The following is a 15,302-nucleotide window of genomic DNA, read 5'->3' as shown; positions in this document are numbered from 1 at the left end:
AAGCCTCCGTGCCCCATCTTACATTCATCAGTGTTGGCAACGTCACATCCACTTTCAAAGCAAAAGTTTCGCATCTAGGACATGTCTCGTCAAACGGTAAGATTTGGTATAGGCTTCCCCTATCGACTTCCAATCCGAACAGAAAAGGAGAGGGCATAGCTGACTCTCGCTTCCCTTGCATCTACGCTTGAACGGAAACGCACGCTGCTGAATCACCCTTTCCACTTCTTCTCAGCCCACCGCTCCCATGCCAAGAATGACCGATTCGCAAGCTGGTCCAGGCGGACCTTCATCGCTCAAGTTTGCAGCTCTCTCTGTTCAAAGCTTCCATCTCGACAGTCCACCATTCACCGGAGCAGCAGTTGGAGGTGCCGGCCCACTGGTCGAAGCAGGTCAACGGTTGTCCAGTCACGACTCTGATCCACCTTCCCATCGTTCCGATAGCAGCTCATCTCAACACCAGCAACCACACAGTCCCTCACCCAACGTCCGCGAACCACGGAGACCCGGCGGAAGCAGTCCTCTCTCCAGAGCCACATCCTTCTCACCCTCCGGCGACGATCACGATCCTTACACTCGTTCCATGTCACAGGCTCGCTCACCACCACCAGCTTCATCGTCACATCACCACCACCACGAGCCCAGCATCAAGGCACCAACAGCAGAACGACAATCTCTACTCAACGGCATGACCAATTCAAGTGCAGACGCCGCATCACCCTCTTCGCACTCTAGATCGCATTCAAATGCCGGAGACGAGACCCGCACGCAAGCTCAATACGATCGCGATGTGCCTCAGTGGGACCTCGACGGAAAGCTTTCTTCGCGAGACGCAAGTTCTGCAAGCTTAGCCACTCTCTCACCCAACAGAATGGTGACCAGTCTCACTTCAACAGATGCCTCGACCTCTGCGGATCGACCTGCTATGCATCGCTCGGAAGCATCTAAGGCCAGCGATCGTCAAGATGCATCCACCACACGTGCTTCTTCCGGATGGCCGCAGCAAACAGACAGCAATGCTTCTAGTCAGAGTCGCACCTCACCTTTCCGAACTGCCGATTCAGAAGATAGGCCCGCATACTCACAGTTCTCCGAGGACGTCGACGCACAGGAGGATGCAGGCTCATCTGCTGCAGAGCCTGATGATGAAGTTGATGGCGTCGAAGGTCTGGCACCAGATGCTCGTCTTCGAGATTCTCGTGTGCCACAGCAAGGTCAGACGCAGGCAGACTACGCATTCCCCAGACATCGTCTGCCCACCAAGATGCGCGATGAGACCAAGACGCCGCTTGTCATCGTCGCATGCGGGAGTTTCTCGCCCCCTACCTATCTCCACTTGCGTATCTTCGAGATGGCAAAGGACCAGATCATCGAGTCTGGCAAGTACGAGCTGCTTGCCGGCTACTACTCTCCCGTATCAGATTACTACAAGAAGGAAGGTCTCGCCAAAGCTACTCATCGTGTGCGAATGTGCGAGCTCGCAGTCGAAAAGACATCGACATGGCTGATGGTCGACGCTTGGGAGTCGCTGCAAGACGAGTATCAGCGTACAGCGGTGGTGCTCGACCACTTCCACGAGGAAATCAATGGCCCCGCCAACGGCGGCGTCCTTCTCAGCGACGGTTCTCGCAAGAACGTAAAGATCATGCTCCTTGCTGGTGGAGATCTTATCCAGAGTATGGGAGAGCCAGGCGTGTGGGCTACCGCGGACTTGCATCACATCCTGGGTCAGTATGGCTGTCTCATTGTGGAGCGCACAGGTGCCGATGTCTGGTCCTTCTTGCTTTCACACGACCTGCTCTGGAAGTATCGACGTAACCTCAAGATCATCAAACAGACCATCTACAACGACATTTCCTCTTCCAAAGTACGCCTGTTCGTTCGAAGAGGACAGTCCATCAAGTATCTCCTCCCCAACAGCGTCATCCAGTACATTGAACAAGAGGATCTGGTAAGTAGCTCAAAACATCTTTTCGCAAATGCGATGCTGCAACGGCGTCCTCTGACTAACACGCGCCCTCTATCTCCTCCTTCACCTTGTTGACAGTATTGCTTGCCACCCGACGAGGACCTCAAATTTGAGCCGGAACATCCGAATTGGTGATCGCTCGAGCTCCTAATCCGAGCAACGTTCGGCAGCGCTTACTTATTCGTCTCATCGCCATATCCATCTCTCTTGTACAACAAGCAATAGACAACTCCAATATTCCCAGACTGCTCGTGTAACTGTGAACAGTCCTTCTGCAGGCATCGCAATGCTTCGCTAGCCTCGCTGATGACACAGGGTAGGCAAAGCCTAGCCCTAGGTTACCGTCCATTGGCGCTACGTGTCGGAAACAGCACGCTCGTGCCACATTGCCGTCACGATACTTCTGATGGCGACATTTCGCCCAAGCCACAGGCTCAAGAGTGACTTTCGTGTGGAAACAACACATTTTGATCTGTGGTGGAGATGATCGTATTGACATCTATAATCTGCCAGACACAGGTGATGTGGTTCATGGTTATGCCACGAAGAAGTTCAGCGTATGAACAAGGATGAAACCTTGACGAGGTGAAATGTTGTCGCCGAGTTGAAGTTATGCAAAACACCGCTTCGTCCGGGCTACGTTCTAGCTCCTTTCGCACAGGGGTATGATAGATGCAATGCTTAAGATTTTCATCAGTTGAAGCTATGGAACATGAGTATATGTACCTTCACTTCCTCAGTGTGGATGTCAAACTCTCTCCTACAAACTAGGTGTATTGTAGTGAGCCTGTGTGCCATTCTCCTTGAGGAGCTCCTGATTTGACCAGCATGCTGTCATAGGGTATGTGCAGAAGTTGAAGTTTATGCAATACACCACTTCGTCCTGGCTACGTTCTAGCTCCTTTCGTACAGGTGTAAGATAGATGCAATGCTTAGATTCAGATAGACTAAGACTACAATAGTGTGAGGATATATATACCTTTGCTTCATTCATGAGAATGGCTATCCACACCCTGCAAACTAGGTGTGTCATGAGGAGCCTTGGCATTTTCCTCCTTGGTCTCAGTGTTCCTCTCTCTAAATGTGTCCTGATTGGTCACCACCAAAATTATCATGCATGCACAATCCTTGGCCTGTCAGTGGCTTGGCTCTCTTGCATGTTTGTCATTCTGGTGCAACTTCAACTCCCAACCTTGCTGGTATTACCAAACCCATTGCTTGAGCTAATCAAGTTGTCTCTCCTCCTTTCAATGGCTTTGTGAGGATGTCCACCATGTTACTTGTCATTCTGATGTACTTGATCATGATGTTGCCTTCTTGCACATGGTCCCTAACAAAGTAATATCACATGTCAATATGTTTGAGCTTCCAGTGTTTGGCTGGGTCTTTACTTACTTGTATACATCCTTGACTGTCAGTGCGAAGTGCTAGTTTGATGTCATCAAACCCTAAGTCTCATAGTAGGTATGAGAAAAATAGAGCTTCCCATGCTGCTTCCAATGCAGCAACAAACTTTGCTTCTACTGCTGAGAGGGCCACACATTTTTGCACATGGGATTGCCAGCTCACTGGACACCCATATAAATGTGATTGCTCCCAATGTGCTCCTTTGACTGTTTGTGGGATCTGATGCCCAATTCACATTGGTGTATGTCACCACTGCTCCCCTTTCCTCATTTGGCCCCTTTCCTAGTTTCAGGCAGTATTTGCTTGTTTGATTTAGGTATTTCAGCACATGGATTGCCACATGCCAGGCTCCTTTGATCAGAGTCATCATGTGTCATGCTAAAGTTCCCACCGTGATTGAGATGTCCGGTCACACTGTGTTGGATATCTGTCAGAGGTCTCACACCTAAAACCTGATATCTGTAATAGAGACGTGTATATTACTTACAAGGGGGTTCCATTTTTAAATCGAGTAGGGTTGCTTACAAGGTAGTTCCCGGGTAGGGTTGGCAACCAAACACCCCACTTCTATTGCATAGTATGATAGTCTAGGATGAGTATGGCAAGAGTCATTAAGTGACCCTATGCAAGTTGACTATAAAACTGGGGAGTAGGGGTGGGTTGAAAGTAGGGTCACTGACCCTATGAAAAAATCTTTTGTTGGAGATTGGCAAGTCTGATGGTCCACAAAGGTGTGTATTGCCAAGAAACACATGTTTGCAAGATGGCAGGGATATAGAATGGGTATTGAGGGGGTAGGGTTGGAAAGAGTTGCAAAAAGGCCAAAACCAAAGGGGGGACCCTTGGAGCTCTGAGCACTGAAAAAAAGGTGCACATTTTGCATTGAGCCCATAATGAAGGATGTGTGTATTGGTGTCAAACAGGTGTATGCAGAGTCTCAGGAGCTGGTCATGCATGGTGACAGAGGGGTAGGGTGAAAAGTATTTTCTCAACCCTACCCTATAGGGTTGGACCCTATTGGCATAATAAAGGGTCCCTTTTTCAGTGATTCTGGGGCAAGCAAACCACCAGAACCTGATTCAAGCACTCTCTGGACAAAGTGATGTTGGACGAGGTAGGGTTCTAAGGGCGTCCGGCCGTGGGGCAGATGCGTCTTGCGCTCCTCGAAGACAGTCCAATTTAATTTTGAAGACGGTCCATTTCAAAATTCAAGATGGTTCAATACAAAATTCAAGACAGTCCATTTTAAAATTCAAGACAGTCCATTACAATTTCGAAGACAGTCCATTACAATTTTGAAGACTTAGGGTTACAAGGGGGTTCCATTTTTAAATCAAGTAGGGTTGCTTAATCAAAGTTGTAGTACTACCCAAACTATGCATGTTTCATTATCCAACCCTACTCAAGTTGAGTAATAAAATTTTCCAATACAGCTTGGTGAAGTTGGGCCTGGTACAAGTCAGGTCATTGAAATATTGATATTTTTGACATGCACCCATAATAAAAGTTGTTGCTCTATACACCAATAAGAGTGTCCTAGACTGTCTTGATGATAGACCAACCTGTTGTGGAGCTGTGGCCAACTTTGCATTTTTGAAATTTTGGCCAAAGCTGCAAGGGTTAGGGTTAGGGTTAGGGTTACAAGGGTGTTCCCAGCGAGACCCTTGGAAACATGAAATCTGTACTAATGAGATATGTAGGGATACCCTAGCCCTAGCCGGTGTGTCTTGCTTGCGGGCAACGCACAATTGCACTCTGCCAAATTCGAAATTCACGCGACTGCGTTGACCCCCAATGCACTCGAAATTTACACTGCTCAAGTGCCGCAACGCAAACAAATTTATTTTTGCTGGAGCAGCGCAAATTGAGCAACACACAGCTGGAGCAACACACTCACAGCTGGAGCAACGCACACTCTGCTGGAGCAACACAATCTGAGCAGCACACAGCTCGAGAGCAACACACTGTTCGAGAGCAACACACAGCTCAAGAGCAACGCACTGCTTGAGAGCAACGCACTGTTCGAGAACAACACACTGTTCGAGAGCAACGCACTCACAGCTGGAGCAATGCACACTCTGCTGGAGCAGCGCAATTTGAGCAACACACAGCTCAAGAGCAATGCAGAGCTCCAGCACAACTCTTGCACTTACACCCCACAACTACTCAGCCTTACAACTCCTTTGTTGACATCATGAGCCTCCTTTGCACTCTTAGACCTTTGTTCTTGCTGCCACTACTTCTCATCATCACCGCACAACATAATCACCACTTGTCTTCATCAGCTGTTGTTCTCTCTCATGCTCACACCTCACTACTGCTCAGCCTTACAGCACCTTTGTTGACATCATTTCTCTCTCACACTCACACCTCACTACCAATCAGCCTTGCAACACCTTTGTCAACATCATCAGCCTTTGTCCTAGCCCTAGCCCTAGCCCTAGCCGGTGTGTCTTGCTTGCGGGCAACGCACAATTGCGCTCCGCCAAATTCGAAATTCACGCGACTGCGTTGACCCCCAACGCACTCGAAATTTACACTGCTCAAGTGCCGCAACGCAAACAAATTTATTTTTGCTGGAGCAGCGCAAATTGAGCAACGCACAGCTGGAGCAACGCACACTCTGCTGGAGCAACGCAATCTGAGCAGCGCACAGCTCGAGAGCAACGCACTGTTCGAGAGCAACGCACAGCTCAAGAGCAACACACAGCTCAAGAGCAACGCACAGCTGGAGCAACGCAATCTGAGAAGCGCAATCTCATCAGCAAACTGCTGGACAGCGCACACTCTGTCGGAGCAGCACAATTGAGAGCAGCACAATTGAGAGGAGCGCAATCGAGAGGAGCGCTCACTCTGCTGGAGCAGCACAATCAAGAGCAGCGCAATCGACAGGAGCACAATCAAGAGGAGCGCAATCAAGACGAACGCAATCTACAGGAGCGCAATCGACAAAAGTGCAATCAACAGCAGCTCAATCGACAGGAGCACAATCAAGAGGAGTGCAAGCAACAGGAGCGAGCACTCTGCTGCAGCAGCGCAATCGAGAGGAGCGCACTCACGAGCAGAGCAGGAGAGAGGAGCACAATCGAAAGTAGCGCAAGAGAGAGCAGAGCGAGAGAGAGGAGCGTAATCGACAGGAGAGCAATCTAGAGACGAGCAGCAGAGAGGAGCGCAATCGACAAGAGTGCATTCGACAGGAGCACAATCGAAAGGAGCTCAATCGAAAGGAGCTCAATGGACAGGAGCTCAATAGACAGGAGAGCAATCGACAGGAGCACAATCAAGAGGAGTGCAATCGACAGGAGCGAGCACTCTGCTGCAGCAGCGCAATCGAGAGGAGCGCAATCGACAGGAGCTCACTCGAGAGCATAGGAAGAGAGAGGAGCGCAATTGATAACAGCACAAAGCTCAATCAATAGCAGCACAATGGACAGGAGCGCAATCGAGAGCAGAGCAATCGACAGGAGCGCAATCGACAGGAGCTCATTGCAGAGGAGCGCAATTGACAGGAGCGCAAACGAGAGCAGAGCAAGAGACAAAAGCGCAATTGAGAGCAGAGCAGGAGAGAGGAGCGCAATCGACAGTAGTGCAAGAGAGAGCAGAGCGAGAGAGAGGAGAGCAATCAACAGGAGCGCAACTAAGAGGAGCTCAATCGAGAGCAGAGCAAGAGAGAGGAGTGAAATTAAGACGAACGCAATCAACAGGAGAGGAAGATAGAGCAGCACAAGAGAGAGCAGAGCGAGAGAGAGGAGCGCAATTGAGAGGAGCGCAATTGAGAGGAGCGCAATCGACAGGAGTGCATTCGACAGGAGCTCAATCAAGAGCAGCGCAATCGACAGGAACTCAATCGAGAGCAGAGCAATCGACAGGAGCGCATTCTAGAGAAGGGCAGCAGAGAGGAGCGCTCACTCTGCTGGAGTAGCACAATCGAAAGGAGCGCAATCGACAGGAGCTCAATCAACAGGAGCACAAGAGAGAGCAGAACGAGAGAGAGGAGCGCAATTAAGAGGAGCGCAAATCGACAGTAACGCAAAAGAGAGCAGAGCAAGAGAGAGGAGAGCAATCAACAGGAGCGCAACTAAGAGGAGCTCAATCGAGAGCAGAGCAAGAGAGAGGAGTGAAATTAAGACGAACGCAATCAACAGGAGAGGAAGATAGAGCAGCACAAGAGAGAGCAGAGCGAGAGAGAGGAGCGCAATTGAGAGGAGCGCAATTGAGAGGAGCGCAATCGACAGGAGTGCATTCGACAGGAGCTCGATCGAGAGCAGCGCACACTTTGCTGGAGCAGCACAATCAAGAGGAGTGCACTGCTGGACAGCGCTCACTCTGCTGGAGGAGCACAAGTCGAAGGAGCACAAGACTAACCATCATTTCAAACCCGATCTAACATTTGGAGCACGTTGACCGACATTTATTTTTGACATCAGGTTCAATCTAACATTCTTGAGACGCGTCTAACATTTTGTGACCTCTATTTCGACCTCATATTTTCGTACCTTTTGTTAAATATGTGTTCTTTGTTTCGATCTAGTATTTTGCGCACATTACTGATACTTTGAAAACATTGTTTCGATCTAACCTTTTTGGCATGTGACCTGTGTTATGTAACCCCTTTATGATCTAACATCCACCACATGTGACTGATGTTTTCCTCGTGCCTCACAGCTAGCAGCGCACTGCTGGACAGCGTAATTGAGAGGAGCGCACTGCTTGACAGTGCACACTCTGTCGCAGAAGCCCAACTCAGAGCAGCGCAATCAAAAGCAGAACAAGAGAGAGGAGCTCAATCGACAGGAGCTCTCACTTTGCTGCAGCAGCGCAAATGAGAGGAGCTCAATCAAGAGGAGGGCTCACTCTGCTGCAGCAGCGCAATCGAGAGGAGTGCAACCAAGAGGACTACAATCGACAGGAGCTCACTCGAGAGCAGAGCAGGAGAGAGCAGCGCATTCGACAGGAGCACAATCGACAGGAGCACAATCAACAGGAGCACAATCAACAGGAGCACAATCGACAGGAGCACAATCGACAGGAGCACAATCAAGACGAGTGCAAGAGAGAGGAGCGCAATCGAGAGCAGCGCAATCGACAGGAGCGCAATTCGAAGCAGCTAACACTCTGCTGGAGCAGCGCAATCGAGTGCAGAGCAAGAGAGAGCAGAGCTATCGACAGGAGCGCAGGAGAGAGGAGCTCTACCGACAGGAGCGCAAGAGAGAGGAGTGCAATCGAGAGAAGAGCAGCAGAGAGTAGTGCAATCGACAGGAGCTCTATCGAAAGTAGAGCAGGAGAGAGGAGCGCAATCAACACGAGCGCAAGAGAGAGGATCGCAATCGACAGAAGAGTAGCAGAGAGGAGCTCTAGCGACAGGAGCATAAGCAACAGGAGCGCAATCGACAGGAGTTCTATCGACAGGAGTTCTATCGACAGGAGCGCAATCGACAGGAGAGCAATCGACAGGAGAGCAATTGACAGGAGCGCAATCGAGAGCAGAGCAGGAGAGAGGAGGTCTATTGACAGGAGCGCAGTCGACAGGAGTGCAATCGACAGGAGCTCAATCGACAGGAGAGCAATCGACCGGAGACCCATCGACAGGAGCGCAATCGACAGGAGAGCAATCTACAGGAGCGCAATCAAGAGGAGCGCAATCGACAGGATCTCATTGGAGAGGAGCGCAATTGACAGGAGCGCAATCGAGTGAAGAGCAGCAGAGAGGAGCGCAATCAAGAGGAGCGCAATCAAGAGGATCACAATTAAGAGGAGCGCAATCAAGAGGAGCGCTATCAAGAGAAGAGCAATCGACAGTAGCACAATCGAAAGCAGAACAATCGACAGGAGCGCTGTAGAGAGGGGCGCAATCGAGAGCAGAGGAGGAGAGAGGAGCGCAATGGACAGGATCTCAATCGACAGGAGCGCAACCAAGAGGAGCGCTATCGACAGGAGTGCAATCGACCGGAGCGCTCACTCTGCTGCAGTAGCGCAATCGACAGGAGCGCAATCGAGAGCAGAGCAGGAGAGAGGAGCGCAATCGAGAGAAGAGCAGGAGAGAGGAGCGCAATCGACAGGAGTGCTCACTCTGCTGCAGCAGCGCAATCAAAGCGAGTGCAATTAAGAGGATCGCAATCGACAGGAGGGCTCACTCTGCTGGAGAAGCACAATCGAAGGAGCAAACACTCTGCTAGAGCAGCGCAATTGACAGGAGCGCAAATCGAGCGCAATTAAGAGGAGCGCAATTGACAGGAGCGCAACTGAGATCAGAGCATTCGAGAGGAGCGCTCACTCTGCTGCAGCAGCGCAATCGAGAGGAGCGCAATCACGAGCAGAGCAAGAGAGAGTAGTGCATTCAAAAGGATCGCAAGAGAGAGTAGAACGATCGACAGGAGCGCAATCGAGAGCAGAGCAAGAGAGAGGAGCGCAATCGAAAAGAGTGCAATCAAGAGGAGCGCAATCGACAGGAGGGCAACTGAGATCAGAGCATCCGAGAGGAGCGCTCACTCTGCTGGAGCAGCACAATCAAGAGCAGCGCAATCGAAAGGAACTCTATCAAGAGGAGCGCAATCAACAGGAGCACATTGGAGAGGAGCGTAATGGAGAGGAGCGCAATCAAGAGAAGAGCAGCAGAGAGGAGCTCAATCGACAGGAGCGCAATCGAGAGGAGAGCAGGAGAGAGGAGCTATATCGACAGGAGCACAATCAAGACGAGTGCAATCGAGAGGAGCGCAATCGAGAGGAGCGCAATCGACAGGAGCGCAATTCGAGCGCAATTAGGAGGAGCTCAATTGACAGGAGTGCAATCAACAGGAACTCGATCAAGAGCAGCGCAATCGAGAGAAGCACACACTCTGCTGGAGAAGCACAATTGACAGGAGCGCAATCAAGAGAAGAGCAGCAAAGAGGAGCTCAATCGACAGGAGCGCAGGAGAGAGGAGCGCAATCAACATGAGCGCAAGAGAGAGGAGTACAATCAACAAGAGCACAATTGAGAGCAGCACAATTGAGAGGAGTACAATCGACAAGAGCGCAATCGAGAGCAGCACAATTGAGAGGAGTACAATTGACAAGAGTGCAATCGAGAGCATCACAATTGAGAGGAGTACAATCGACAAGAGTGCAATCGACAGGAGCACAATCAACAGGAGCGCTCACTCTGCTGGAGCAGCACGATCGACAGGAGCTCAATTAAGACGAACGCAATTGACAGGAGCTCAATCGACTGGAGTGCTCACTCTGCTGCAGCAGCGCAATCTAGAGGAGCTCGATCGAGAGCAGCACTCACTCTGCTGCAGCAGCGCAATCGACAGGAGACCAATCAAGAGGAGCGCAATCAAGAGGATCACAATCAAGAAGAGCGCAATCAAGAGGAGTGCTATCAAGAGAAGAGAAATCGACAGTAGTGCAATCGAAAGCAGAGCAATCGACAGGAGCGCAGGAGAGAGCAGTGCAATCGACAGGAGCTCATCAAGAGGAGCGCAATCGAGAGGGACGCATTCGAGAGCAGAGCATTTGACAGGAGTGCTCACTCTGCTGCAGCAGTGCAATCGAGAGGAGCACAACCAGGAGGACCACAATCGACAGGAGCTCACTTGAGAGCAGAGCAGGAGAGAGCAGCGCATTCGACAGGAGCGCAAGAGAGAGGAGTGCAAGAGAGAGGAGTGCAAGAGAGAGGAGTGCAAGAGAGAGGAGTGCAAGAGAGTTAGGGTTAGGGTTAGGGTTAGGGTTAGGGTTAGGGTTACAAGGGTGTTCCCGGCGAGACCCTTGGAAACATGAAATCTGTACTAATGAGATATGTAGGGATACCCTAGGACTATGTTTTTGCAAAGTCTCACGGTACCCTGTTCTGTGGTGGCTGAGATATGGGCCATCAAAGTTTGGTCACTAGGTTTGAACTTTGGTGAACCTAGGTAAACTTCAATGAAGCTGGGTAAACTTCAATGAACTGGGGTAAACTTAGGGTTAGGGTTAGGGTTAGGGTTAGGGTTAGGGTTACAAGGGTGTTCCCGGCGAGACCCTTGGAAACATGAAATCTGTACTAATGAGATATGTAGGGATACCCTAGGACTATGTGTATGCAAAGTCTCACAGTACCCTGTTCCGCGGTGGCTGAGATATGGGCCATCAAAGTTTGGTCACTAGGTTTGAACTTTGGTGAACCTAGGTAAACTTCAATGAAGCTGGGTAAACTTCAATGAACTGGGGTAAACTTCAATGAACCTAGGAAAACTTCAATGAACCTAGGTTAACATGAATGAACCTAGGTAAATGTTGATGAAGCCAGGCAAATGTTGGTGAAGCTAGGTAAACTTTGATGAAGCTAGGCAAACTTTGGTAAGCCTTGGTAAACCCCAGTACATCTATGTTCAATGTACCTCAACCTCTGTGAACCCCAGCAAACCCTAGCCCTAGCCCTAGCCGGTGTGTCTTGCTTGCGGGCAACGCACAATTGCGCTCCGCCAAATTCGAAATTCATGCGACTGCGTTGACCCCCAACGCACTCGAAATTTACACTGCTCAAGTGCTGCAACGCAAACAAATTTATTTTCGCTGGAGCAGCGCAAATTGAGCAACGCACAGCTGGAGCAATGCACTCACAGCTGGAGCAACGCACTCACAGCTGGAGCAATGCACACTCTGCTGGAGCAACACAATCTGAGCAGCGCACAGCTCGAGAGCAATGCACTGTTTGAGAGCAACACACTGTTCGAGAGCAACGCACAGCTCAAGAGCAACGCACTGCTCGAGAACAACACACTGTTCGAGAGCAACGCACTCACAGCTGGAGCAATGCACTCACAGCTGGAGCAACGCACACTCTGCTGGAGCAACACAATCTGAGCAGCACACAGCTCTAGAGCAATGCACTGCTTGAGAGCAATGCAGAGCTCCAGGACAACACTTGCACTTACACCCCACAACTACTCAGCCTTACAACTCCTTTGTCGACATCATGAGCCTCCTTTGCACTCTTAGGCCTTTGTTCTTGCTGCCACTACTTCTCATCATCACTGCACAACATAATCACCACTTTGTCAGGGGTCTTGCGCCTAGCCCTAGCCCTAGCCGGTGTGTCTTGCTTGCGGGCAACGCACAATTGCGCTCCGCCAAATTCGAAATTCACGCGACTGCGTTGACCCCCAACGCACTCGAAATTTACACTGCTCAAGTGCTGCAACGCAAACAAATTTATTTTCGCTGGAGCAGCGCAAATTGAGCAACGCACAGCTGGAGCAACGCACTCACAGCTGGAGCAACGCACACTCTGCTGGAGCAACACAATCTGAGCGCAATCAAGAGGAGCGCAATCGACAGGAGCTCATTGGAGAGGAGCGCAATTGACAGGAGCGCAATCGAGTGAAGAGCAGCAGAGAGGAGCGCAATCGACAGGAGTGCTCACTCTGCTGCAGCAGCGCAATCAAGAGGAGCGCTATCAAGAGAAGAGCAATCGACAGTAGCACAATCGAAAGCAGAACAATCGACAGGAGCGCTGTAGAGAGGAGCGCAATCGAGAGCAGAGGAGGAGAGAGGAGCGCTCCACTGCTGGAGCAGCACAATTCAGAGGAGCTCAATTGACAGGAGCGCAATTGAGAGGAGCGCAATTAAGAGGAGCGCAATCGAGAGACGAGCAGCAGTGAGGAGCGCAATCGACAGGAGTGCTCACTCTGCTGCAGCAGCGCAATCAAAGCGAGTGCAATTAAGAGGATCGCAATCGACAGGAGGGCTCACTCTGCTGGAGAAGCACAATCGAAGGAGCAAACACTCTGCTAGAGCAGCGCAATTGACAGGAGCGCAAATCGAGCGCAATTAAGAGGAGCGCAATTGACAGGAGCGCAACTGAGATCAGAGCATTCGAGAGGAGCGCTCACTCTGCTGCAGCAGCGCAATCGAGAGGAGCGCAATCACGAGCAGAGCAAGAGAGAGTAGTGCATTCAAAAGGATCGCAAGAGAGAGTAGAACGATCGACAGGAGCGCAATCGAGAGCAGAGCAAGAGAGAGGAGCGCAATCGAAAAGAGCGCAATCAAGAGGAGCGCATTTGACAGGAGCGCAACTGAGATCAGAGCATCCGAGAGGAGTGCTCACTCTGCTGGAGCAGCACAATCAAGAGCAGTGCAATCGAAAGGAACTCTATCGAGAGGAGCGCAATCAACAGGAGCTCATTGGAGAGGAGCGCAATGGAGAGGAGCGCAATCAAGAGAAGAGCAGCAAAGAGGAGCTCAATCGACAGGAGCGCAATCGAGAGGAGAGCAGGAGAGAGGAGCTATATCGACAGGAGCACAATCAAGACGAGTGCAATCGAGAGGAGCGCAATCAAGAGGAGCGCAATCGACAGGAGCGCAATTCGAGCGCAATTAGGAGGAGCTCAATTGACAGGAGTGCAATCAACAGGAACTCGATCAAGAGCAGCGCAATCGAGAGAAGCACACACTCTGCTAGAGAAGCACAATCGACAGGAGCGCAATGAAGAGAAGAGCAGCAAAGAGGAGCTCAATTGACAGGAGCGCAATCGACAGGAGCGCAGGAGAGAGGAGCGCAATCAACATGAGCGCAAGAGAGAGGAGTACAATCAACAAGAGCACAATCGAGAGCAGCACAATTGAGAGGAGTACAATCGACAAGAGCGCAATCGAGAGCAGCACAATTGAGAGGAGTACAATTGACAAGAGTGCAATCGAGAGCATCACAATTGAGAGGAGTACAATCGACAAGAGCGCAATCGACAGGAGCACAATCGACAGGAGCGCTCACTCTGCTGGAGCAGCACGATCGACAGGAGCTCAATTAAGACGAACGCAATTGACAGGAGCTCAATCGACTGGAGTGCTCACTCTGCTGCAGCAGCGCAATCTAGAGGAGCTCGATCGAGAGCAGCGCTCACTCTGCTGCAGCAGCGCAATCGACAGGAGACCAATCAAGAGGAGCGCAATCTAGAGGATCACAATCAAGAAGAGCGCAATCAAGAGGAGTGCTATCAAGAGAAGAGAAATCGACAGTAGTGCAATCGAAAGCAGAGCAATCGACAGGAGCGCAGGAGAGAGCAGTGCAATCGACAGGAGCTCATCAAGAGGAGCGCAATCGAGAGGGACGCATTCGAGAGCAGAGCATTTGACAGGAGCGCTCACTCTGCTGCAGCAGTGCAGTCGAGAGGAGCACAACCAAGAGGACCACAATCGACAGGAGCTCACTTGAGAGCAGAGCAGGAGAGAGCAGCGCATTCGACAGGAGCGCAAGAGAGAGGAGTGCAAGAGAGAGGAGTGCAAGAGAGAGGAGTGCAAGAGAGAGGAGTGCAAGAGAGAGGAGTGCAAGAGAGAGGAGTGCTCACTCTGCTGTAGCAGCGCAATCAACAGGAGCGCAATCGAGAGCAGAGCAGGAGAGAGGAGCGCAATCGACAGGAGCTCAATCGACAGGAGCTCAATCGACAGGAGCGCAACCAAGAGGAGCGCTATCGACAGGAGTGCAATCGACCGGAGCACTCACTCTGCTGCAGTAGTGCAATCGACAAGAGCTCGATCGACAAGAGTTCAATCAAGAGAAGCGCAATTGACAGAAGCTCAATCAAGAGGAGGGCAATCATGAGGAGCTGAATCGACAGGAGCACAATTGAGAGGAGTGCAATCGACAAAAGCACAGTCGACAGGATAGGGTAGGGTTAGGGTTCTAAGGGTGTCCGGCCGTGGGGCAGATGCGTCTTGTGCTCCTCGAAGATGGTCCATTTCAAAATTCAAGACAGTCCAATACAAAGTTAGAGCGCAATCGAGAGGAGCTCAATCGACAGGAGCGGAATCGAGGGTTAGGGTTAGGGTTAGGGTTAGGGTTAGGGTTAGGGTTAGGGTTAGGGTTTAGGGTTAGGGTTAGGGTTAGGGTTAGGGTTAGGGTTAGGGTTAGGGTTAGGGTTAGGGTTAGGGTTAGGGTTAGGGTTAGGGTTAGGGTTAGGGTTAG

The 15,302-nt window shown here is 50.8% G+C and overlaps 1 protein-coding gene across 1 annotated transcript; it reads left to right on the top strand.

Moving 5' to 3' along the window:
- Nucleotides 1-247: 247 nt before the first annotated feature.
- UHO2_03019 (putative NMA2 - nicotinate-nucleotide adenylyltransferase) lies at nt 248-2,104 on the top strand (the record flags this gene model as incomplete). Its single annotated transcript, XM_041557935.1, has 2 exons — nt 248-1,951; nt 2,048-2,104. 2 exons carry the CDS (start codon nt 248-250, stop codon nt 2,102-2,104), a joined length of 1,761 nt encoding a protein of 586 aa, XP_041413869.1.
- Nucleotides 2,105-15,302: the final 13,198 nt, after the last annotated feature.

This window comes from Ustilago hordei (assembly GCF_900519145.1).
Source record: "Ustilago hordei strain Uho2 genome assembly, contig: UHO2_contig_05, whole genome shotgun sequence".
NCBI lineage: Eukaryota > Fungi > Basidiomycota > Ustilaginomycetes > Ustilaginales > Ustilaginaceae > Ustilago > Ustilago hordei.
Note: the sequence above shows the minus strand (reverse complement) of the source record. Positions and strands in the feature narration are given on the sequence as shown.